This window comes from Nicotiana attenuata, chromosome 9 (genome assembly GCF_001879085.1).
Source record: "Nicotiana attenuata strain UT chromosome 9, NIATTr2, whole genome shotgun sequence".
Taxonomy (NCBI): domain Eukaryota; kingdom Viridiplantae; phylum Streptophyta; class Magnoliopsida; order Solanales; family Solanaceae; genus Nicotiana; species Nicotiana attenuata.
This window is the reverse complement of record NC_031997.1, coordinates 35,089,245-35,115,736: the sequence shown is the minus strand read 5'-3', so window position 1 is coordinate 35,115,736 and position 26,492 is coordinate 35,089,245. Positions and strand designations below refer to the sequence as shown.

Genomic DNA, 26,492 nt, shown 5'->3' with positions numbered 1-26,492 from the left:
GCACCCCTCGAGGTCCACAACGGTGGGTCTCGACCGAACTTAAATTAAGCGAATTAGTCTAAAAAGGGAAGAAAACAATTTGGACAAATACAATATTCGATTTATTTTAAACAGGAGTATAGGGGGGTGGTCCTAAGTTTTTTAGCCTATAGGATCATCCCATGCAATACTTTGTAACTCCCTCAAGTCAGGGTGTTACTCATAGCATTAGCGCACGGGCTATCATCTCCTTACTACCCAATTACTATCTTTAAGTTGTTACTTAAGCGTTCTAGTCATTTCTAACTCGTTCCTTATGCGTGCACTACCCGTCCCTTACCTATGGCCCTGGAGGTATTAGGACCTCTATTTGGGATGGTTCTAGACCAACCTATGTTACTTAAAAAATGCAAAATCTAGGCGACAAAAAAAACAAATAGGACTATCAGATAAAGAACAAGTATGGGCTCACATTGACCTCCACACATAGGCAACAAAAGCACGCAATTGAATCAGCAAATTTCGTTAACTTTGGAATCCTATAGGCAGGATATCTATGTGAGAAAACACAGTGCAGAGACAGCTTTGTTAAGGCGAGCATTAAGACCTCTTTGTTTGCCTACTGATTTTATTCATCCTGAATCTACGCACCTCGGGCAGTAATGTGTCACAACTATAAACCCAGAATCATTAATAAGTCCTATAGACATGTTGCCTAAGTGATTGACAATAGCAATTGAATTTAGAATAGATCAACAGGATCCTATAGGCATGATTTCTACGAGCTTGTTAATTACAGACCTATAGATATGGTTTCTGGCTGTAGCACTGATTTTAACTCGTAAAGGTAGGTTTTTATTTCCTATAGGCATGCTTTCTAATTACTGAATTGACTTAAACCCTATAGGCATGATTTCTAGGTTTGAGTGGATTTGAATCCTATAGGCATGATGTCTATAACTGTGTACGGGCAGAAATTAAACAGATCAGGGAGGACAGGTAACAAAATCCTATAGGCATGCTTGCTAATGCACATTTGTTGAACCATGTATAGATCCTATGAACAGGACTTCTAATGTACAGAATTGAACGAAAGTCCTATAAGCAGGATCTCTAGTATGCAAAATATAAAATACAGAATCAACATGATCATGAAAGTCCTATAGGAAGGATTTCTAAACACAGTATAATACTCACATAATTCAATCAGCATAATTGAATCCTTTAGGCAGGATTTCTACCCAGTTTTAACAAAAGATATAAGAAGAACCCCCCAGCTTTATTAAATATCCCCAAATCTGTTATTACATAGTTATTACAGACCAGAATAGCCAAATAAATTACATAATGGTATCAGTTACACTATAGGGAGCCTTCATAGGCCCAAATAAACCTGGGAACCAGGCCTTCCACATAACAGCTTTGAAGCATAGCAATAATTCATCCACAGCGCATTAGAAACAGGCTTCCAGTGTGTCAAAGTTCCCAAGGGCCTCAGGGACCCCGGAAAATGCTCACACCAAAACCACACATTCAGAAAAAAAGTTCATGAGAGATTGGAAAGCCAGCCCCCAGTGTGTCAGAGTTCGAAGGAGTCTCATGTAGACCCTAGGCAGTGATCACACTGAGGTGGTTGAGAACCTAAGGGACTAAGAGTATGTAAAAGAGGGGGGTAGGTTTTAAAAATAGTTGAATTTCAGTAGAAATAGGATTCAGAACATAGAGTTGCAGGCAGAACTATACCAAGGGAACACACAGAATTCATGCTTAAACACATAGTTCAAATAAGTTTAAGTCTAGTTAAGCTAATTACTCATGCTAGTACTTAAGACAATCATGGCTTAATCACATAAGCAATTAGGAAGAAACATTTGAATTCAAACAAACATGACATATGAGTTAAGCAACAAGCTAACTGATTACATGCTGGTAATGTACAAAGTTCAAAACAGGTGCAGAATTAACAACAAGGCATGAAACAGATTCAACCTTAGGCTAAACTATGAAAGGGATTTATATACTTAATCTTAACAATGTTACTAAATGAGATCACATAATCACATAGAGGACAAAATCATGCTAGGAATTGAAATAGACCAGTCAAGCAAAGCATAGGGAATGGAACTGCAAAAGTTAGAGCATACAAGTTAAGCGAGAAAGCAAGTAAGTATACCACATCAATGAGGTTCCAGAATAATTTTGGCCTTGGCTTTCAGCCGGCCAAAATCAAGAGACACTTAGCACAGAAATCAGAACAAGAGAGAGCAAGAGAGAGCTTAAGCTTTTGTAGTGAGAATAGGAAAGTTCGAGTCTCGTCCTAAAGGGGAATGGGGACGGGTTTAAATAGTACTCAACTAGACAGACAAATAAGGTAATAGTTCAAACACACACAAGTTAGGAATGAAAATAGAAGTAAAATCAATTTAAGTCGGATTCAAACAATTAACAGAACATAGTAGCATAAAATCAGGCAAGTATTACTTAAATTAGGGAAAATATTATACAGAATCAATTAGTGTTCAAGTACCAAATCAAATAAGGTAAGGAAATAATGAGAACAGGTAAATCGAACAAAATAAGGAAATATGAGTACCATACAAGAAGGGAAAGACTAAAATCTTCTAATTTGGGGTAAATAAAATTAGTCAGCAATTAACGCAGAGTCAAGGATAGAAACAATAAGAGAAGTAATTAAATAATTGAAACCCTAGAAAAATACAAAGACAAGTAGACGAAAATAATTAGGGTAAGTGAAATCAGTCAGAAGTAATAAAGGAACTATAATAGATACACAGAGATGAAACAACATATTTGGTTCGTTTTTGAAAATCAAAACCCTAATTTTAGGGTAAATAAAATCGGTCAAAAATAGTAAAAAAATTATAAACACAGAGACAGATATACTGGAATATTAAAGGAAAAATACAAAAGAATAAAAAATTATTTTAGATCTGGAAGGATCTTGAACCCTAGTTTTAAGGGTAAGTAGAAGATTCGACTGAAAATAGACAGATTCGATGAGTAACACGGTAAATAATAACATTAAAGTGAACCAAAAATGGACCAGAATCTGGTTTGAACCAGAGATCCAAAATCTTGACTGAAAGATACGAAAAAATTCGTACTTCACAGAGGTTAGGATGAACACAGACGGAAATAATCAAAATATAAGAGATTTTGAACCAGACCTGGTTTTAATCTCACGAGATCAACTTGCCATTTGAGGCAAACCAGTTTAAGTAACATCAAAGACGGACAGTAGGTAAAGAAATAAGGCTGAAGGCAAGGAATCAAGAAATGATTCCATTTCTGGCCGGATTTGAAGGAGAAATGGTGACGGCGGGGTAGGGTTTGAGAGGGTGAGAGGTGAGGACAAGAGTGTTTGAAGTCGGCGGAGACAGGATAATGGGGATTAGGGTTGGGTTTGGTTAAGTTTAAAAGGGTGGATGTAGTGTGAACCGTTGATCTTAGAGATCAACGGTCCTGATTTAAGGGGTTTCTGGGTCGGGTGGTTTAATTGGGTATGGGTATGGGTTGAACGGGTATGGATATTGGGCTGGTTAATGTATTGGGCTGGGGTAATTGGATTAGGCTAGGTTCGAATTTAATTAGAAAAAGGGCTAGGTTTTAAATACTCAATTAAATTAATAAAATACCTTATAAAAATAAATTAGTAAATGATAAAAAATGTCATTTGTGCATGAAAATATTTTAAAACAATTACTTAACATTGTAAAAATATAGAAAGTCATTTTTATGTAAATAATGTAATTATGCATATATATGGGCTATTATTGCAAAGCGTGCAATTCTAGCCTTAAAAATGCAAATGTAATTTTAAAAAAATGCAATTAAAATATATAAGCATTATATGGGCATAAATGATGAATTTAGATGATTAAATTATCATAAAAATAATATGAAGGATAATTATTAGATATTTGTATAATAAAAAAAATGCAGAAATAAATTGATTTAAAGCCCTTAATATTATAGGAAAGTCATAAAAACACTTATGCATGTCTGTAAATCTAATAATAATGCATGTGCACTATTCTGAAAATATATATGCATATTTAAAATATATGAGGAAAAAATGGGTATCAACAATGGCATTATATTTGCGTTAGCCATCATTGTGTCATCAATATCATATAATGGGATTCAAACCCAATGTCTTATTATCATGGCGCACCAGGACTTGAACCTGGTGTCTAACCCTCATGGAGCGCTGTGACTTGAACCCACCGTATTACCCTCATATAATATATAACGCAAGTTATTTCATTCAGTTTAAGGAATGTAACATAATTTTGTGTAGCCATAATTTTATTTTTGATCAATTGACATAGTGAAAACTATCATAAATAATCGAATAAATTTACATGATAATTTTTTTTATACAAGTCATAAAGGCGTGTAAACAATTATGAATGACTAAAACATAAGGCGATACTCTAACCGTTCGAGACAAATACATCAATTGGTTTAGATAGACATTTAAGTCACTATTAAAGAGGTACTACATCTTTACGTTAGCATACTATAACTAAAAGATTAAGAATCTGTAAGTATTACTCTAGTGATTGATCAAAGGAAGATGTAATCATTAAATTTATTTATGTTTAGCAGATGTAAGCGTACACGTCAAAGTTACTAATTTAAAAGTTCAAATAATTTAAATTAAAATTTACCCCTAATGCAAACAGGAAGCAGAACATGAGATGACACCATATTCTATGTAATTATTTATCATATTTATATGATACATGTTCGGGAGCAATATTGCACGGAGTCCTTCCAATTGTTGATCAGAAACTTGAGAAGGTCCATAAAACGGTATAAGCAAATGAAAGTGTACCTGCATTGGAGAGAAGGTTAACTAATACTTTTAGCAAGAAAATAGAAGCCGGGGCTGAAGCACATAATCTCTGTTGGTAAGAGACTCTAGCTAATAATGTATTAAGAAATCAGAGAAAAATAGAATAATGGAGACAAGATATATATAGGAGAGAATGTAAAAGTTATCTTATTCAAGTGTGTTTCTTGTGTGTTCTTCCATAGGCAAAGAGTTTCCTATTTATAGTATATAAAATACATCCAAAACTAATTAGACACATTCTAGGAATTATTAGGTACAGGATTCGGCTCTTTAGTACCGAGTTCATCTGAACCCAATATTTACGATGCGGAGCATAAATAATTATGTGTTAGAATTCACTATAATTGCAACAAATAATAGATATGAACCCATAACTTTAAAAATATAATGGGAATGCTAAAAACCATAAAAGGTTGAACTCATAAAGTTTAAATTCTTAATCCGCTTTTGCCCTCCCTATCACCTGTTAATTTAACTTTATACTTCTTGGTGCTGGAAATTAAACATCATTGCTTATTGTATTGAATTCAGTTGGTTAATGATGTGTAACTGAGGAAGAGGTGAATAAATGAATGCAAATTAAAGAGCTATCGGAGCACAGTAAAAACTTATGTGCACAAAGTATTTACACCAAATTCATACTAATTTACCATGATAAAGTGGTAAACTAAGGTAAAAATATGTATTATTTAACTATGATTTTGTAATAGCCAATTTATGAAGACATGTATCATAAATTAATTGTGCTGGGTGTAAACACTCACGCGGGTAAATATTTTCTTTTCCCGAAGCACCCTCCTATTATTGTTAGCTTGTCATCTCTTGCACGTGCTTTGTCATTACTCTGTTAATTTTGACTACCTCTTTTCTTTTATTACTATCATTTCATTGGCTTTATTTCTACACACCTAAATTAAAAAACGGCAACTTCTGAATCGTCCCCATATATTATGTCATTTTGGTTAGTCTAACTTTACCACCCAAACACATTATATGGAAATATTTCCTCTCGATTCTAATATATATATATATATATATATATTTGGGTTATGATAGACCAAATATTTTGGAGATAAAACGTGAATTGTTGATCAAGTTTAAGTTTAAAGATTGCTTTACAATTATTAGATCTGTCAAAACTGATTAGCCCAGCTCAACCCGACCCAAGTTTCGCGGGCTTTAAATTTGATGGGTTAGACCGGTCGGCTTACCATCTGAACGAGCCTTAAAATGCACAACCCAACCCAGCCTTAAGATTGTCGTGGGCTATAGCGGGCCTCCCCTTCAATTTTTCAGAAAAAAAAAATTCTTTGAATTTTTAAATATTTCTTTGTGATATAGTTGCTTAATCATGTGAACAATTTCTGTTTGCTTAGAGCATACAAGAAGCTTTATATTTGACAAGGGATCTCGTATTGAAATGCAAATTCTCTACATCTCTAGCTCTTTTATTTTAGTGTTACATGAATATTTTTTAATACTTTTCTTTCAACTTCCTCAAGTTCAGGGATTACTTTAATAAGTTTTTATGCTGAGGTTTTTTAATTTAAGTTTCACATAATTTGGTGATTTCATCATTATAGTCCACAAATTTTTTAAAATTCATGAAACTTGCTAGTGTTGTTAACTTTTTTGGGCATTAAAAATTAATGTTTTTTCTATACTGAAGAGTAGCTTAATTATTAGTAATATATTAAAGTAATCCAAACTGATCATTGGCCACTTAAAGTAATATTTTCTTTTGAAAAAAAAAATACTATTGGTCACTAAAAACTTTCCTAGTTCATTGTTAATTAAGCAAAAGGAAAACTGATCTTATCATGCTATATGCATATCAAAAATCTAAATTCTTATTGATATGAATGGGTAAATGAACAATTTAGGGTTGGGGAGTGAAGATTATTTAATAGTTGTATTTTGTTTTTACTTTTTTAAAGTATGAATTATTTAAATTTGAATATAAGCAATTTTTGGCCCACAGGCCGACCTAGACCCAACCTCAGTCAAGTCTCAAGGGCCGACGGGCTAACTTGGGCCGATCTTATAAGCCTCAATTTAAACGGGCGCAAAATTTTCAACCCAACTATATCCAAATAGCAAGCTGAGTTGAGCTGACCTAAGGGGGAAGCCCATTTTGATGGAGGAATCTTAAGTTAAAATAGCACGGTATAGCCAGTTTTCGGACTGGTCGTTCAAAAATAGCCAGCGTTTACCAAGTCAATGAAAAATAGCCACTATTTTGCTGCAGCAGAGACCGGTCCAGCATAATATACTAGAGTTCGGCGCACCTGTGTATGAACTCCAGCATATTATGCTGGGCCGGTATACTTGCTGGAACTCCAGTATATTATGCTGGAGTTCTAGTGTACTTATGCTGGAACTCCATCATATTATGCTGGAGTTCCAGCATACTTATCTTGGAACTCCAGTATAATATGCTGGAGTTCAAGTATACTTATGCTGGAACTCCAGCATAATATACTGGCGTATTTTTCCGGGTTTTGAATAGTGTTTTCGCTCAGATTTTTCTTTACATGAAAAGTGGCTAAATTTCGATTACTTTTGAAACTGGGCTATTTTTGAACGACCAGTTGTAAATCTGGCTATTTTTGAATTTCACCCTAACCTTAAGGAAATTAAAGGATAAAGAAAAATAAAATGTCGAACAATATTGCTTGATTTATTACCACCAGAGCTATCTTTATTAGCGTGCCTCACATTCAAAATCTCGTCTCTTCTTTTATTGTAGATTATTGCATCTTATTTGTTATTAAGTGTTCTTAGTGTTATCATCTCTAACCACCCAGGTGTGAATTTAGCTACGTGGATTGTCATACCAAATATTCAACTTGGCAATTTTTTTTATATATATATTTCAACAACATATAATTTACATGTGAATATGAGCAATGTCAGTTATTATCGCAAATACTTCATGTCTAGAAGTTTCTGCCTTGTCTTTAAGAAATTGTAGCCTTCTTCCTTTTACAGTCGCATACATGTCAAGAAGCTGTTGTCGAGTGAATATAAAAATTTGTAGAATTTGTGCAGAAATTCGATCGACATATGTCCCTGTTAGCTTACATGCACTTTGACTATTCCAACAAGCATTTCTTACCTTCCACCAACATGGGCAATAGCGAATTGAACCAATGACTTTACAAATGTATTAAACCCCCTTGACCACTAAGCTATGGTTTGCGTTGTGTCAAGGGGATTCAAAATATATATAATAATATATAAAGGTACAAAACATATTTTGGGATAACTCTTATCCACCAAGGCTTAAACGGAAGGTATACTCCAAATTCTTCTCTGCTCATTGAAGCTTCCAATTACAGCAAACTGCTTTTCATCCCCAAGTCGTTTTGCCAAAACATTGTAATAAGCTGATGGATCCACATTCTCCAATACTTTTACTGCTTTTCCGTGCTCCTTGTCAATAATAATTTCACCATCTTCAGATTCAACTCCTGTAGCACTGACTTTTAATTTCTTCACTTCAAAGGTTGATTTTAGTGCAGAGAGATCTCCAGCTACTACTGCTCCAAGGATCTCACCAACAAACATATCCTGAAACATTATGACTTATAAGTAGAAAAACATCAAGAATAACAAGACAATTATTACAACGATATACACCTCTATATGATATACCCAAACAAATTGCTGGAATATATAACCAAAAACCAGGTGATAGGAAACTACTACAGTGGATAAATTGAGATGAGAATTATATACCAGATGCTGGTAGACATGATGTAATTTTTGCAGGCGATATAACCTTGATATCAAGCGCCTCCTAAATAATGCTTCAGGTGTCCTTGTCGTGTAGAGTCCTTCAAGAATTTGATGGAATGCACTGACTTTCCGTTGTATGCCAAGTGGAATGAGAATGATATTATGTTCAGAACTCAAAACTGTCTTTGCAGCCAAAGGGTCAAGAAACATATTCAGTTCCGCAAATTTATTAGAAGGAACATTGATCACATTTCCCTTCTCTGTGTTATCATGATTGATGTGTCCCCCCACAATTAGTATATCCTGCATCAAAATTCAGAAGATTACCTTTTAAATTAATGAAAATGTCTATGATGAATATCTCAGGTTCTCAACCCATCACGGTCATTGATATGACAAGGATTTATATGGAGATCAACCACAATTGAAAACAGCTATCTAAGCTAAAGGGTAACATAATATGTTCATAATGAAAATTGAGGGAGTTGACTGACAGAGGAAGTTTTACTTATGGGAGGACTAAACTTACCTGAGGGCCTAGAGAAGTTTCCGCTCCAAATTCTCAAAATCGGCTCAGAATGTCTATACTACGATTAGATCCTAACTGAAGAATATTGTCTGAATTCTTTCCTAAATCACCGCAATAATAGAGGAACCACTTGCCTGTATAGCCTTGCTTGTATTCTTGCCTTCCAAAACGATCTTTGCTATATTAGTCAATGGGCCATTGGTTAAAATAGAAATTTTCGATCCAGGATCGAGTGATTTCACCACTGACTCCAATACTTCCGATGCTAGAGGTTGTCTGAGTTCAGGATGATCGGTATCTCGGGGAGCTCCAAATTTTGCAGAATTTTCTGCTGTGTATCTGAAATTATTTAGATCAAGCTGGTATATCAGCAAATTTTTACAGTGCACAATTGAACATGTGGAAGTTGCTAAGATGAATAACATGAAATGCCAATGCTTGGCAAAGTTTACATTTTTCTACATGGATTTACTATAGGCAGATTTAGAGCAGAGAATATACCTCCTAGGACTTCGAGGTAACGAACGAGCTAAACCATAAAGAGTGTCTGAGTCTAGGTATCCACCGCTACCTTGTGGAATGACCTTGTTGTATCTGCAGTTTCCAACGGCAGAGAAAACAGGATCAGACTGGTTCATTGCGAATACATCTCCAAGGCCCACAGGAATGTCATCACGACCCATCATATGAAGCAAATCATACACAGAATCAATTGTTGCAGCATTTGCCCATCCAGTCTGACTCACTAGTATAGCCTGAATGAAAGAAGATATTGCACATCGAAAGGCATTACTTCATAACGTTATGATAATATTGAACTTACATTAGGTTCCACTCTGTTTCTGCAATAGGTTGCTAACAATTCATCAGTTTTATCCCAAGGCTGAACAGAATTGAGGGAATGTAGTTTGGACAAAAAGTTGCACATAAAGTGACACTTACTGATTGAAGAAACTTACTGTAACTACAACTGATGTCTGATCAAGAACTAAATTCTTAATATTTTTGGTTGAGGATCTCATTGACTATAGAAGACTAGCATAAACGGATGGAACAGAACTTATGGAAGGCCATTTACTTTGAGATTGATATCTTCTACAGGTAAATTGAGTAGATAAAAGAGAGCTAGAAAGTCTCCACCGCTCATATCCATATCAAACACAAGATTCTTCCCAAAATGCTTGCCCCGAAAATCCGGTTTGTAAAGTACTTCTCTGTAATAAGGAAATTGTGTTGTAAAATTGAATCTACCAGCATTTTCTGCTTGGTTTAAGACCTGCAACCACAAGGAATATAGCATTGGTCTCTATTAGCTGCTTTGTTAAACTGTAATGCAAAATGTTACAAGCAAACTTCAACTCGGTCTGATTCAGAAAGAGGCATGTACAAACAATTCAGACAGCGAAATTAGTTTTAAAACTTACATTAAGAAAGCTGACATAGAACTCTCTGTCTAAAACACTGCTAGCGTTTCGATTAGGTTTTGCTCTTACAGCAACAAGAACAGGCACTCCTCCTGGTCCAACAACTTCTTTTGTATAACCATCCTAATAATTAGCATCGACTTAGAACAAGTATGAAATACAGAAAGGTGTAAGGAAAGAATATTGATGCAAGAACATAAAGGAAAAGAAGAAACACCATTGTGTCATATCTCATTCTAGTTAATACAAAACATAAAATGTTGTACTTTTTTTGGTAAGAGAAGAAAAATATTTGACATAATTTACAATGATATATTTATATCACTGAAGGACAAGAAGGACGAAACTTTTCCGCAGCTACAACATATTATCTGTTACTAAGATGAGAAAAAGGAAATCATATTTCAGATAGAGACAATCAATCACCTGGCACCTGCCCCTCCCGTTCTTTATTGTGCAAAAAGGATCACGAAGGCTAGTCTGAACATGGCCGCTGTGAACTCCATTTCTTTCTAAGTTGAACCTTGGAGTTATGTTTATTTATTGGGAACTTGATTGTTGCTCAGAAAAATTCTCATGAATTATCTGAACAACAACAAGTTCAAGATCCACCACCACTTGAGGAGCCACATGAAGATCAACCGCTTTACCTGAATCCATTGAAGAAGTGCCTGAACCAATGGGAGTGAGAAAATCCTCAAAAGTTCGAAAACCAGCAATTTCTAGTGACTATGTTGTATATCTCCAAGAGTCTGATTATTATATTGGACTAAAAGATAATCCATGCTCGTTTTCACAAGCCATGAGTGGAGAAAACTCCACACTTTGATATGATGCCATGAAAGAAGAGTTAAAATCTATGGCTAAAAACAAAGTCTGGGACCTCGTCGAATTACCAAAGGGATCCTGTACCATAGGTTCCAAGTGAGTCTTTAAAACTAAAAGAGACTCATCTGGTAAATATCAAACGATATAAAGCCAGACTTGTAGCCAAGGGTTTTACTCAAAGGGATGGCATTGATTACTATGAAACCTTCTCTCCAATATCAAAGAAGGATTTATTGAGAATAATCATGGCATTAGTAGCTCATTTTGATTTAGAGTTACATTAAATGGATGTGAAAACAGCTTTCCTGAATGGAGATCTTGAAGAGGAGGTATACATGCGTCAGCCTGAAGGATTTTGTGATAAGAAGTCATTGTTTGCAAGTTGAATAAATCCATTTATGGGCTAAAGCAGGCTTCCCGCCAATGGTATATTAAATTTCATAATGTTGTTTCTTCATTTGGATTTACGGAGAACATAATTGATCAGTGTATATACTTTAAGATAAGTGAGAGCAAATATATTTTTCTAGTCCTATATGTGGATGATATTTTGCTTGCAACTAGTGATTTGAGATTGTTGCACGAGACTAAACGGTTCCTTATCCAGAATTTTGAGATAAAGGATATGGGTGAAGCCTCTTATGTCATTGGCATAGAGATTCATAGAGACAGATCCCAAAGATTACTTGGATTGTCTCAAAAGGCCTACACTGAAAGAATTCTGGAAAGATTCGGGATGAAAAACTATTCACCTATAGCAGCACCCATAATTAAAGGTGACAAAATCTCATTGAATCAATGTCACAAAATGCATTGGAAAAGGAGCAAATGAAAGATATTCCCTATGCTTCGCTTGTTGGGAGCCTTATGTATGCACATGTCTGTACTAAACCTGATATTGTTTTTGCGATAGGAATGCTTGGCAAATATCAAAGTAACCCTGGTCTTGACCATTGGAAAGCTGGTAAAAGGGTCTTGAGATATTTGCAAGGAACTAAGGATTTTAAGCTCACATACAAATACTCTGACTCATTGGAGATGATTGGATATTCAGACTCTGATTTGGGTGGATGCAAAGACACTGGTAAATCCACTTCAGGATACATTTTCCTTTTTGGTGGAGGTGCTGTGTCTTGGAGAAGTGTCAAGCAGACCATTGTTGCAACATCCACAATGGAAGCTGAATTTATAGTATGCTATGAAGCTACATCACAAGCGTTATGGTTGAAAATTTTTATTTCTGGCCTTAGGATTGTCGAGTCCATTTCAAGGCCATTGAGAATCTTATGTGACAATTCAGCTGCAGTGTTCTTCTCTAAGAACAATAAAGTGGCAGCCGAAGCAAGCACATCGCCATAAAGTACTTGATGGTTAGAGACTGTGTGACGAAGCAAGATGTGAATTTTGAGCATGTTAGTACTACTTTGATGATTGCTGATCCTATGACTAAAGGTCTGCCGACTAATATTTTCAAGGATCATGTAACACATATGTGGCTTAGTAGCTCAATTTAGTCTTCCTTTGCTCTCTAACAGTTTGTCTAGACATTATGTTTATTTTGATATACATGATAGTGCGCACTTTAGGTTTTTCATGTATTATTTGTGATCATTGTCAATGAAGTTGGATCTGAATGACTTATATTAAGTTCATTCAAGTTGTTAGATACTTTGTTAGAATGTATTGCGCATTGTAATACATGGAAGGAAGTGTTTGTTTAAAAGCATGACTACCATGATTCGTGTAATAATATATTCTAGTTAAAGTGATTGTAGCATAACTTTTAGTTGGGTGATAAAGTCTATGGCCATATTATATGTTTATCTCTCATAAAGGATAATCTGATTTTAATATAGGGCCAAGTGGGAGAATGTTAGAAATTTACCGTCTTTCCTAGAGACTTTTAGTGTGGCCCACATATAAGGTAATAAATTAATTACCTTGTCTTCCAAAGGAAATAATAATCAGATAATATTCTGTAGTTATGCATATATGATAGTTTCTTTGATGGAAAGAAATTACTATATATTAAGAGTACTTAGGGTAATTATAATTTATGGAGAAGTCCCTAGGGGTAACGTATTTGCCTACGAGTCCTTAGCATACCTATAAATAGGCATGTGACTCCATCAATCTGGCATCGTACGATAGGCACAGGCTAGAAGGCTCCTAGGTTTTCTATCAAAGTTTTACAAGGTGATTCTATAACACTTGAACAACTATGATTGAAGGTACGTTCCTTATTTAATTTCTGCTGCGTCGGCTCTATGTTTGTATTCGAATTTCAACAACCAAGTCCCGTGCATTTTATTACGGTAATGACTTCTTACACTTCAGAGAAGTTGGCTTTGGCCAGATGTACATCACAGAAATTATTCATTCCATCCACAATGGACAGTCCGTGCGGACTATTCACATTCTGGATGATGTGTTGAGGGCATTTGTTATTGATTTTGGGGGATCAATTTCTACTATTGGTGGAGTTATTGTGTCCTTTGAGAACATAAAATTCTGTAGGTTAATAACTTGAAAGTTTCTTCGATATATATCGAAAATCATGTTAACGAAAAGAAGAAGAATTCTTACATGTACGACCATTATCAAGATTCTTTTGTGAGTTCTACGTGGAAACTAATTTGTTGGGAAGTACATTGAACATAAGTTTTAACTGTTTTCTTTACAGATATTGAATAAAAATTAGCTACTTTTTCACAATTTTCTTGTAACAAATTACAAACAAAAAAAAAAGGGGGCGAGAAAGTGGAGGAACATTTCAGTCCCTTTACTATATTTGTCCTCACGTGTATGATCTTATGAAGGATTCATATGTCAATCCCAACTAGATTTATCGTCGTGTACAACAATATAGAGTTAGTAGTTATGATTGAATAATAAAAGTTTATGAAAAAAAGAAGTATATGACATACATTTAATGACTGGGTGAATGTAAATGTAATTTTTCACAGGAATCTTTCAGAAAAAATTCAATAACACTTGTAATATCAACTTACTAGAGTAATGTACAATACTTCCTTTTCACATAACCATTAACAGTCTCAGTAGATAATGCCCAACCAATAGGATTTGAACTCGTAACACTACAACTTTGACCTATTGGCCCCTTAGGGACAACCAGAGTATAGTAACGCAAATTTACGCATATACATGTGTCTAACATGTCGATAGCAGAACATTTGCCCACGCAGAAAACTTGAGCTTTGCAAATTTCAATCAGCGAACTGCCAAAAAAATATATTTTTCTAGATGCTACTAGCAGTAGTTTAAAATCGCCTCCACCGTCTGGCCAGCGGCTTCACTGGCAATGAGCTTGCACCAGTACCAGGAAATTCCCAGTTTGCAATAATGCCGTCCCACCCGGAGCTAACAAGCATGGGGTAGTATGGATGCCAATTGCAATCTCTCACCGGATCCTGATGGTAATCAAGTTTTGCAACCTGAGCTCCACTCACCTACAAATGGAATGAAAGAAATGCATGATAATCCAAGATGTTATCAAGTCTATTTTTTCCAAACAAAAGTTAATGCTCCCAAAATGCAGCACGCGGAAGCTGGCACAAATACCACCATTATCCCATAGAACAAAATAAAAATATATATGCGAGGTGTGCAGCTTGACCCTCATATATAAAGCATATATACATTGGAAGTAACTATATGAAAGGCATAGTAGACCATACAATTCGTGGGAAGATTGATATTTGCCTTCATGCTCAAAACTACTTAATCAAATTGGAAAACTGCCCGAACCCTGACTAGCTAACTTTTTTCCTATCATTGATCATCAAATTGGAGACATAACATTTCTGACGCTAATCATTTCATGCTTAATCATCAAGTTAGAGAAAATGGAGTCAAGACTATAGTTCCGCAGCTCAGATTATCAAGCCATCAGTAATTGGCCTAAAGATATTCAACCACTCAAAGCTGCAGAAACTCCTAGCTACATGCAGAATGCATATATCCAAGTCCTCAAAAGCAATGAGCAGACTTAGAAAAAAGATTCACTAGCTAATGAACCTAATATATCAGCTTATGAAGTATGAAGCAAGAAAGTAAGATGTTGAAAAGAAAAAAGAGCAGATTAAATAAGGGTATAAAGCTCCAAGCATACCACATCATAAATATAAACAGATGAATCGGCTGATCCAGTGTAGATGAACTTTTGCCCTGTGCTGCAAGATTAAAACTTTAGCAGATTAGACACTCTTCTGCAGATGTCATCAAATAGCAGAATCAAAGCATCAAAAAGCAACACCCTATAAAACACACGATTCCCAGGTTAATAGATTCATAAATCATGATAAAACTATACATATTTAAAGCTGAAGTAATTCCTCATATTAACTGCTAATGATACCAAGTAAAATTGTACATTGGTCTTAGGTGAAGATGCCTCACGAACCATGAAGTTAAGAAAATCATGACAAGCGATAAAAAGTGATGCCAATTACAAGGACTAACTAGACATCAATTGAACACCTCAAAAACTTAAGCATTCAAAAATCTGGATTTTCTTGAGCCGCTGCAGAGAAACAATTCTGATATGCAGAGGCACTAAAATTCCGAAGCTGACAACTACACTTATAGAAGCAAGTCCATTGGCCAAAATTGACAATCAGAAAACATGTTTAGCAAAGAGAAACTTGACCAATACAAACCATGAACAACGAACCTATGTGCAGGAGAAAAATAACAGCGTATAAGAGTGCGCAAGACTTTGTGGCCTTTATAAGTAGTCAATGACAGGTCACGTGGGTTTCTCCTGTTTCTAACATGTTCCGGGTAATCCATCCATCTGTAATCCCAGTCATAACTTCTAGGCCTTGGGGAGCTACATAAAAGAAAGTAGAATTATTAGCAATTCCAATGAGATCTTCTTTGCCAATAAACCTACGATCTGAAAAAAGCTGTCAAATAATTCTCTGTGATGGAGGAGAAAGAAAATCAGCAATGAAAAGTGTTTCCTCAAGACTCAAATGCACTGATTAGTCACGTACTGGAGCATTATTGGATAGAAAAGAACCACTTCAAGCACTAATTACGCCCATGAGGAGAAGAAGAGGAAGATGTGGCGAGGAAAAAGTAGGAAAAGGGGGATGGACAAAACAAAATAAAGAAAAGAAAAAAAGGAGACAAAAGGATCAAGTGAAACATACTAATTAATGTTAGAAGACATTTTCCTTATATCCCAGAGTTTGATAGCCTGATCTTTCCCATTTGAGATAAGATATCGGCCATCTCCACGCGTGTCAATATATGTAATGCCTTCTAGATGTCCAATGAGAACTCCAGCTGCTTGCCCTCTAGTTCCAAAGCAACGCCTGTCCCAAACCTGAATATGATCAAGAGTCCTTCCTCAATCAAACAGATACATACTTGCAAATTCTAAGCAACGAAACAACACTAGTATTTTGGCTGTCCATGAGAATCTCAATGAACCCTCCAATGCTTGATAAAAACAAGCATTTTTTAACTACAAACTATCAGAATCATTAAGGGGTTTAACGCTTATATTAATGGGATTACACCACCATCAGTAAACAGAAATAGAAGTCAAAAGGTTCCATATGACCCATATATCTGAACATTAAAACAGAACAGCATCATGAAATATGCTTTAATAAGCCGCCATTTTGCCAGTCTGGGGTTGGTTAAGTAATATAACGGATGGTCCAGAAAATGGTCACCAGTAATGAACTAAGTCCATCAAATTTGGATAAAACTTACCTTACACAAGCTATCATCGCTTCCAGAATATATGAGGTGTCCAGTTTCATCAGCAAAGCATACAGCATTAACATCAGACTGCAATGAAAATGCCAAGCAAATTACAATATTGTTCCACATCTGTCAGTCCGCTTAGGGGAAAATCAAAGAGCCAGAAAGAGTAAATACATATTGTATTCAGCCTAAGACACCCACTCTGTGACAAGTTCAGTCGACATTTTGGTCAAACTTGTGAATTCAAGTTTTTGAGGAGATTGGCAACTTGAAGAAATTCAGAAACATGGTACGACAAGGTAAAAATTGTTCCACCAAAATAAGTTCTATTCTGATATTCTAGGAACCTCCTTGCTAAAGAAACAATTAACCGTGCATATACTGAGCACAGAAATCAACTCAAATCCACGAATCAGAAATTCCATCATCATGCTCAAATACTAATGTCCTCTTTCAAGAAAGTGATTGGGTGAAACAGCCCCCCGACAGCAAGAACACAGAAAGAAGTGACTATTAATAAGGGGAAATACAACAGGAAAACAATACTCATAGAAAGAATATATATCAGGTTGAATCTAAGAACCAGTTCTCACTTCATTGCAATTAACTTTTGTAGGTTCAACTCCCTCACCAAAGGAAAGGGAAAGGAAATGCTTAACTAGATATAATGCACACATTTGGGGAAGGAAAGCTATATGTAAGAAAGTATTGAATTTAAATCACCTGATGATGGAAACATTTATTCACGATACCTAATTCAGGGGCATACCCAATTTTTGATTTCACAGGAAAATAAACTTAGCAAATACACCACACAGAGATCATACTAAGATGGTTGATTAGCCATATCTGCTACTACCAAAAGAACATATTACGATACCTTATGAGCTGGAATTTGAAGGCTTGGCCTTCTTGCTTCAAGATCATAAACATATATTGAATTGTCGCTGCTGCCAGCAACAAGTTCTCGCCCATCAGTAGAAAATTTCACAGAGAATATTCCAAATGAATAATCGTCATAATCATCGGTAAGGGAAGAAAATTCCAAGCCTTCATGAATTTCCTGCAGAAAAAGAGGAAATACAAGATTAATTAGATACACCAAAGCTCATGAACTATTTGCTCAAAAATTTAGCTGTCTTGATAATGACTTTGAGCCAAGTCAAGATGGATGGCCATATTATCAAGGACCAGATGCCTTCCTTAAATTGAGCTTTCAGACAAATGCAGCCAAATCTCATCTACCCAATTACTAAATCTTTTTGTAAAACAGCTACACATAACCCATCTACAGGAGATCTAAAGAGGACTACTGGGGAGTGGGGTCAGACTTTTATATAACAGCTTCCCATCTATAGAAGATCTACGATTTCCGGGGTCAGCCACCCCGTAGAGCTTCAAAACTATTTTGCTTTTGATCTTATATTTGGAAATCTAGCTAAAAAAATTTAAAGGCACTAGTCAAAAATTTACTAGAAACTGATCTGAAGTGTTGCTGAACTGCAATGTATTAGGTACTGTCATCATGTGGTTGATGATAACCTTCAGCATAAAACCTCTTTTAGAAATAGAGACAAGAATGGGAAGTGCCAAATGAGATATGGATATCTATAATTCCACAACAAAAGGCAAAACCCGTTTGTTGTTTATCCTCCACCCCATCATTGATTTGCATTAGTGCACGCAAAAGAATGAGAAGGGATGATGTAAGAGGGTTCAAAAGTATGCATAACTGAAGTATGAAATTGTAGAATTTCAGTTTCTTGGTGTATATTTTACTTTTTTGGTCTCACAAAATGCAAAAGAAAGTTTAAATTAATACTATCATACTTAAGAGCAACTCTATTACACTACATGATGTCTTTTGATATGGCTATCCATAACCCAAATGGATGCTTGAGGTCATTGATGATTGAAGTACATTATGACAATCATGATACACAACATTTCATACCCAATGAATCCCTTAAATAAGACCTCCGACTGCATGCCCAATGTCAATTACAATGGCACTACTATAAAACGAGGCACAACATAACACCTCTTGCCGAACCAACTAATATAACAAGTTGCACAGGATACATTAAATTGGCACCATCACCTTGATTACCCTAGAAAGAAAGGGGAAACAAATGATGTCTGCATCGCTCGTATAGAAAGATCAGAAATTATACGCTAACACTTCAGATTCTTCATTTGGAAACCACAATACTGGCATACTAATTTCCTCTGTATTTGAAATCTACAATGATTTATTATTAAAAAAGCACGCATGAGTACCCAAAACTGACTTTTATGATGTTAGAAGGTGATAGAATAGTGCAGCAAAGATGCAGGATATGTTGTCACATAATAGTTTTCTATCTTTTACATGTTTCGACATAACAGGTAAAACATACCGTAACATTTGCAACAGACTGTTTCATACCAGATCCAACATCAACAATATGGACAATGGGTGAAATACTGGAATAAACCTGTAATCAACAAATAAAAACCAACTCAGAAGGAGTGACAGCAGAAAACCACGGTGGATTAGATGTTGTGTTAATCAAATTCAAAAAGTTATAGCTGCATCACATATTAAGAGCTTGCGATAATGTCAGACCGAAAATATTTTCCATGATATAACAAGAAACACAAAGCTATTCTCAAAGTCACAGAATCTGTTGAAACAAAAAGAAATAAAGTAGCCAGATTTTATGATAATCATAGGAACAAACCAAACCCCAGTTGTGATTACACGGACAAGGACTAATTATGCACAAAATTGTGTTAGTCTTTACGAACTTACAAGAAAACGTTGATCTGGTGAAAGCGACGTATCAGTGATTGTCCATCGTAAACTTCTTGCTCTAATATCCTTTTGGATTTTCCAGCTTCGATCTACATTATATATCCTAATATGACTTTCCTGTTTCCAGGAAGAAAGACAATAAGATCATAACTGACAGTGGACATAAAACATAGGTAAGATCTCTCTATACTTTCTGGAAATAGAAAATTCAGCTAGATAGACCAAAACCTGAAATCCCGCGACAAAAAGAGAACCATCCGCTGAAAACTGTGAAACATAAGCACAGCTCCTCAATTGATCAACTACAGAAGGACCATTTGTTGGAAGATACCGGCTCAAAAGATGACAACAGTCTGCTGATGAAAATCTTCCTCTACCACTATAATTCCCTTCCCTGGCAGCCAACATATTAACAGGTGAAAATGGTGCTTTTCTCTTGCCAGGAAGCAGCTGTCGCATTCGCCCGTGTGGGTCCGACCTAATCTTTGTGAGTTGGGCAATTTCATGATCAAGACAACTTGTTCCCTCATCAACTCTTTGATCAATATTTAGTATCCCATCTCCCCTTGCACTTTCACAAGCATCCAATAACCTCCTAGACCTGCTCATGGTCTATCTTTTGTCACTTTCCTCCAAAGTGCATAGAGTACCTAACCATGCTACACCAAACTACTGCAACAACAACAATAACAACAACAACTAAGCCTCAGTCTCAAACAAGTCGGGGTCAGAGGATCAGATATATGAATCCGTTACTACATATAAACTCATCTCAGGCCAATATTATGCTGCACAAAACTGAAGAATAAAATTTTAATTAAGAGGTATTGTACCAATTTCAAAAGACTTAAGTCTAAGACTATTCCAGAAAACATCACTGAAATATCAATATTCAAATTACATGTCCTACTAGAGTAACTTCATAAAAAGAGGAAAAGGGGTTGGAATTGACACAAATAGATAACAGATGAAGACACCCACCAAAGCACTAGCTATCAAAATAAACTGAGCAAGCTGAACAAAACCTTTAATTAACTCCAAACACCAAAAAGATTGGAACTTTTTAAACAGAACATAGAGAAACAATTGACAGTTATACTCACCAACTGAATTCACATGTGAAAAGAAAAGAGAAAGATCAAAACTTTGATAGTACCTTAGAATTGAGAAGAATGCGGACAATCCAAGAAAATTACTCAAGAAAGTAATCTGGGAGGAGTTGACTGAATATAAGTTTGGATTTTATTAGACAATTTTGAAGAAATGTTTGAGAAAAAGATAAAGGGAAGGGAGAATCTTTGACGGTTGTGTAGGATATACGTGGAGGTACAAGGTCTACTCCTGGAAGTTAATAAACCCGCAACACCAATTTGAGACTTTTTGCTATTGCTGGTTTTTTTTTGGTAACTGGAATGTCTATCTTTTGGCTTTCCCAACAGCTTGTTTGGATGGTTGTTATTTGTTGTATTGTATCGTATTGTATCGTATTTGTGACGATCCGATCGGTCATTTTGAGCTCTAGCGCATCGTTCGGCGGTTTGAGAGGTATTAGGACTTGTACGCGTGGTCCGAACTGAAATTTCGGAAGTTCAGAGTTGATTTGGAAAGAAAATTTTCATTTCGGAAGCTTTAAGTTGGAAGAATTGACTAAGGTTGGATTTTTGAGTAAACGACCTCAGAATCGGGATTTGAAGGTTCCAGCAGGTTCGTATGATGATTTCGGACTTAGACGTATGTTCAAATCGGGGTTTGGATGACCCGGGAGCATTTCGACGTCTATTGTGGAAGTTGGCATTTTGGAAGAAACTTATAAATTTGGGTTGAATTGCATTTCAATGTTATCGATGTCGTTTGGGATTCCGAGTTTGGGAATAGCTCTGTATGGTGATTCTAGTATTGGGAGCGCGTCCGGATGTGGATTTGGAGGTTCGTAGGTCATTTCGAAGTCGTTTGTCAGAAGTTAGAAATTTGAAGGTTTTTGAAAAGTTTGACCGGAAGTGGACTTTTTGATATCGGGGTCGGATTCCGATTGCGGAAGTTGGAGTAGGTCCATAATGTCGAATGTGACTTTTGTGCAAAATTTGAGGTCAATCGGACGTGATTTGATAGGTTTCGGCATCGAATGTAGAAGTTTGAAATTCTAAAGTTCATTAAGCTTGAATTGGAGTGTGATTCATGGTTTTAGCGTTGTTTGATGTGATTTGAGGCCTCGAGCAGGTCCGTGTTATGTTATGGGACTGGTTTGTGTGATTGGACGGGGTCCCGGGGCCTCGGGCGTGTTTTGGGGGTGTTTCCAAACCAAATTGGGTGATTTGTTGCTGCTATTGCTACATCTGGTTTCCTCCTTCACGAACGCGAAGGGAGTCCCGCGTTCGCGAAGAGGAACTTTGAGGCGGTTGGGATTTGGCCTTCGGGAACGCAAGGCAGTGGACGCGAACGCGAGGCAGCGAACGCGAACGCGAGGCAGGAGCTGAGTAAGCCTTCGCTAACGCGGCCAAGGATACACGAACGCGAAGAGGGAAGGAGGCCTGGGGGACCTGGAGCCATTGGCCTTCGCGAACGCGAAGCTCCAACCGCGAACGCGAAGTAGGGGAGACTGAGAGCCTTCGCGAACGCGAGGCTATGATCGCGAACGCGAAGAAGGGCAGTGCTGGGCAGTGTTATTTTAAAGACGGGATTTTGCCATTTTTCCTCCATTTTTCAATTGGTTGGGCGATTTTTGGAGCTCTTGGAAGGGAGATTTTCGTCATCTATGTCAAGGTAAGTGATTCCCACCTATTGCAAGTTAAAATACATGGTTTGTCTAAGGATTTGAATATGGAAAATTGTAGAAATTGTGGGGTTTTGGTAGAAACCTAGAAAATTGGTATTTTTGGATTTTGACCACGAATTTGGGAATGAAATTGAGAATAAATCATATATTTGAGTTCTTGGGGTTATGGATAAAGTTTATCTTCGAAAATTTTTGGAATCCGGGCACGTGGGCCCGAGGGTGATTTTTATCGACTTTTCAAGCGAAGTTGGGAATTTGTTTAAATCCAATTGTTATAAGTATTAGAGTATATTTTTATTGATTTGCCCATTATTTGGCTAGTTTTGGAGCGTTGGGCATCGATTTAAGGTGTTAGAGTAGCGTTGGAGCCGGTCATGTAACTTCGGAGCGAGGTAAGTCTCCTTTCTAACCTTGTAAGCTGGAATTAACCACATAGGTGAACTAAATTATTGTGTGCTTCTATTTGTGGTGGCTACATACGCACGAGGTGACGAGAGCCCGTACGTAGCTACTAGCTATGCCTATGTCCGGGTAGTTTTTAGGACTACATCATGCCTTATTGATATTGTTATTGATTTATGTTTATTGTTTGCCTTGAGAGGGAGCGAGATTGAGTTCGCTTATTAAATATTTTGAAAGGAGCTGAAATTGAAGAATTTAAGATTTGGAAGGTTTCGTTTGAACTTCGTAATTTCGAAAGGAATTGAGGAATATCATAATAGCTTAAGAAATTTATGTGTAACCGCGTCACATGTATGCTTCGCGAGCGCGGTAATTTCCTTAAAAAGCTAGAAGCTGAATTTCCCTTATTTTGAAAAGAATCAAGAAAGAGATATGATTTTAATGTTAAATTTATATTTGACCGCGTCGCAAGTATGATCCGCGAGCGGGGTGATTCCTTAAATTAATATTTGACCGCATCGCATGTATGATTCGCGAGCGGGGTAGTTCCTTCTACTTCTCTTATGGGATCGGGCCGTTCGCCTCAGCAGGTTAATAGATGCATTTATGGTTCGCGCCGTTCGACACTCGGTAGTGCACAATTTACTTTTATGTTGGATTGGACCGTACACCTCGGCATTTCCTATATATATATATCCACATGGAATCGTGCGTAATATTTCGCTAGAAGCCAGTGTATCTGAGGGTTTTTCCCCTTCTTTGATTTATGAAAACCTCTTTGATGAAATCCACTATATCTATGTATATGCTCCGATTACGGAGGGAACTTGCTAGTTGAGAGCTAAGTAAATTATAAAGAGGGGCATTGTACCACATATTTTATACTTGTTTCTTTCATATATTTACTCTGTCTCATATTTATTCACTTCTTTACTGTACCTGATATTATTGGACCACTAGTAAGTGTCGAAGTCGACCCCTCGTCACTACTTAACTTCTTCAAGGTTAGAATGGATAGTTACTGGGTACGCGTTATTTTCGTACTCATACTACACTTGTTGTACATTTTTGTTGTACAGGCACATGTATGTCTTGTGGCCTAGTGGGCGCGGCGGCATGGTTGATACAGAGACTTAGGTGAGCTGCATCCTATGAGCCGATCCGTAGCCAGCAGGGTCTCCTTCAGAGTATTTGTATTTTGTTTTCTATCCAATTTTTAGTCTGGACAGTTATTGTATTTCATTTTATTTCCTAGTAATTGCTCATGCACTTGTGACACCGGGTTCTGGGATAATTATGGAATATTCAGTATTGCAATTGTAAACATTTTTATTTATTCTGTAAAGATTATCTTTTACTAGCTACATTGAAGGAAAGTTACGATTTCAGAAATATTAAAAATGAGAATTTAATTAACTATTTAGTGTTGGCTAGCCTGACAACGGTGTCCTATGCCATCACGACCTTTATTGGATTTTGGGTCGTGACAACATGGTATCAGAGCACTAGGTTCCCTTAGGTCTCACGAGCCATGAGCGAGTCTAGTAGAGTCTCGCGGATCAGTAGACGTCTGTACTTATCTTCGAGTGGCTACAGGGCTGTTAGGAGCACTTCCCTTCTTGATTCTCATCGTGCGATTTCATTCCTTTAAGGCTTATGCCTTCATTTCCTTCCCATTCAACATTATACGACGTGAAGCGCTGGTTATAAATCGGGAAATGAGGAATTGTAATGGTACTACAGTTGTGGTGCGGGATGTTTCTCCTTGCGTAGTTGATTGGGCTGTTGTCGTCGCCTTGCGGAAGGATATTCTGTCATTTCAGCTCAGTAGTTGTGCTTCTGAGAGCTTTGAGGCTATGTACAGGTTGTTATGATGCTCAGGAGTTGTTATCGCACAGTATTGATGTGATGGTAAGATGCTTGCCTATGTGTCGGGGTAGTGAATGACTTTAGAGGAGGTTTGCTCAGTGCATGATTTAGAGATTCGGTATTTTATTTCCGGCGGAGGAAAAGGCAATCGGACTACAAATGTTCAGGTTTGGGTTGATGAAGAACGAGACTTGGTATTTTCGAGCGTGGTAGAATTTTCATCTGTGATGCGGTGTCATAGTCCTTGTTGAATATGTTAAGTTCGCCGGTGTTATGGTTTTCTTCAATTCGCCTTTAGGGCAGAGTATTGTGAAGTAGTACCGGGAAAGCGGCTGTCAGAGATCGCGGTGTGCGGTGGTTCAGGAACGAATCGGTGTTCCTAGTGTTGATGTTCAAGAGAGATGATCTTTGGAAAGGTTAAGGTTGGTTGCGATCTATTGGTCCAAGTGCTACAGAGATAGATTTTGATTTAAGGCAACAACTGGGCAGCGAAGGATGAGGAAGGACATGTGGGAAGTGTCATGCGGTAGTTAAATTCCTGGGAGGCCAGGTGTAAGAAGCAGAAGTCGAGTAGTTGCTTAAGGGAGAGTTTGACCAAAGTGGGAGAGTGGCATAGTAGCATATGGGTTCTGTGGTAGGATGACTACACGCCTTGAGATGAGGTTAGAGTGATTTGGAATTCATGGTGGACAGTGACTAGGTCTATGGACTTAATTTGGAATATTGGCTATTATACGGAAGAGGTTGGATATGACACAAAAGAGTTGCTTGATATGAAGAAGGGTACAACATGACTTTGGATTGAAATGTATTGTCGCACCTTTTAGTTGATGTCTATGAGAAGTGAACGGACTCGTGCGACTGGCGAATGAGCACGGGTTCAGGATGGTTTACTGATTTTGTAGCAATTGTACCCAGTGCAGCGACGAAGGAAGAATCTTGGTGGGTTCCAGGTTTATGCAATGGTAGCTTCAAGTTAAGTGGGAGAGTCCCACCGCCTACGCTTGGATTGTATGGCTATCTACTTGTGAGGTTTCTGGTGATCGGCATATTGATGGGTTATTACGACTAAAGAAAGAGAACATCAGTGGCGATTTGAGCAGAGGATTTGAGGAATGTGTGCTATAATTGGCCTTATTAATTCATGTTCAGGCTTTGGGAAGGTTCAGGATTTATGCTTCATGTAGAGGTGATTTACAAGGAAAGTGATCCAGCCGAGTGCTTCTTTGAGAGGGTGTTCGTGTTCTAGAAGAGCCTTGGAGTTTGATTATATTCGGGACCAAGTTAGAGTGGGTGACTCTCAACAACGGTCCTAGTGGATCCAAAAGTTGAAGTGTGGTGCCTGGGAATTTTGAGTCCATAACATGGTTGAGTATCGAGCTTTTGCAGCAGATTATGAAGAAGGGGCTTGGAGTGTTCTATGTTATCTTCGGCTTGCAGTGTAGCATTTGGAGGAATGAGGGAAAATGACTTTTGAGGCATGAAGAAATTATCAGAATGGGTGTACCAGCTGAAGACGCGAATAT

The 26,492-nt window shown here is 37.0% G+C and overlaps 2 protein-coding genes across 3 annotated transcripts; both read right to left on the bottom strand.

The window, feature by feature from the left end:
* LOC109232648 lies at window positions 8,147-11,089 on the bottom strand (the record flags this gene model as incomplete). Its single annotated transcript, XM_019398404.1, has 7 exons — window positions 8,147-8,434; window positions 8,603-8,905; window positions 9,266-9,470; window positions 9,633-9,886; window positions 10,210-10,407; window positions 10,556-10,678; window positions 10,982-11,089. Coding segments are annotated over 7 exons (1,479 nt in total), but the record flags the coding sequence as incomplete, so codon positions are not given.
* Window positions 14,331-21,300, bottom strand: LOC109232250 (LEC14B homolog). 2 transcript variants are annotated; one of them, XM_019397944.1, is made up of 10 exons: window positions 21,079-21,300; window positions 20,151-20,594; window positions 19,920-20,039; window positions 19,525-19,602; window positions 18,006-18,188; window positions 17,132-17,209; window positions 16,561-16,736; window positions 16,077-16,235; window positions 15,516-15,576; window positions 14,331-14,853 (listed from the first exon to the last, which is right to left on the bottom strand). In XM_019397944.1, the coding sequence occupies exons 2-10, from the start codon at window positions 20,529-20,531 to the stop codon at window positions 14,665-14,667; spliced, it is 1,425 nt and encodes a 474-aa protein (XP_019253489.1). In that variant the 5' UTR covers window positions 20,532-20,594; window positions 21,079-21,300; the 3' UTR covers window positions 14,331-14,664. The 2 variants fall into 2 exon arrangements, with proteins under 2 accessions (XP_019253489.1, XP_019253490.1); XM_019397945.1 differs by having other exon boundaries at window positions 20,151-20,591.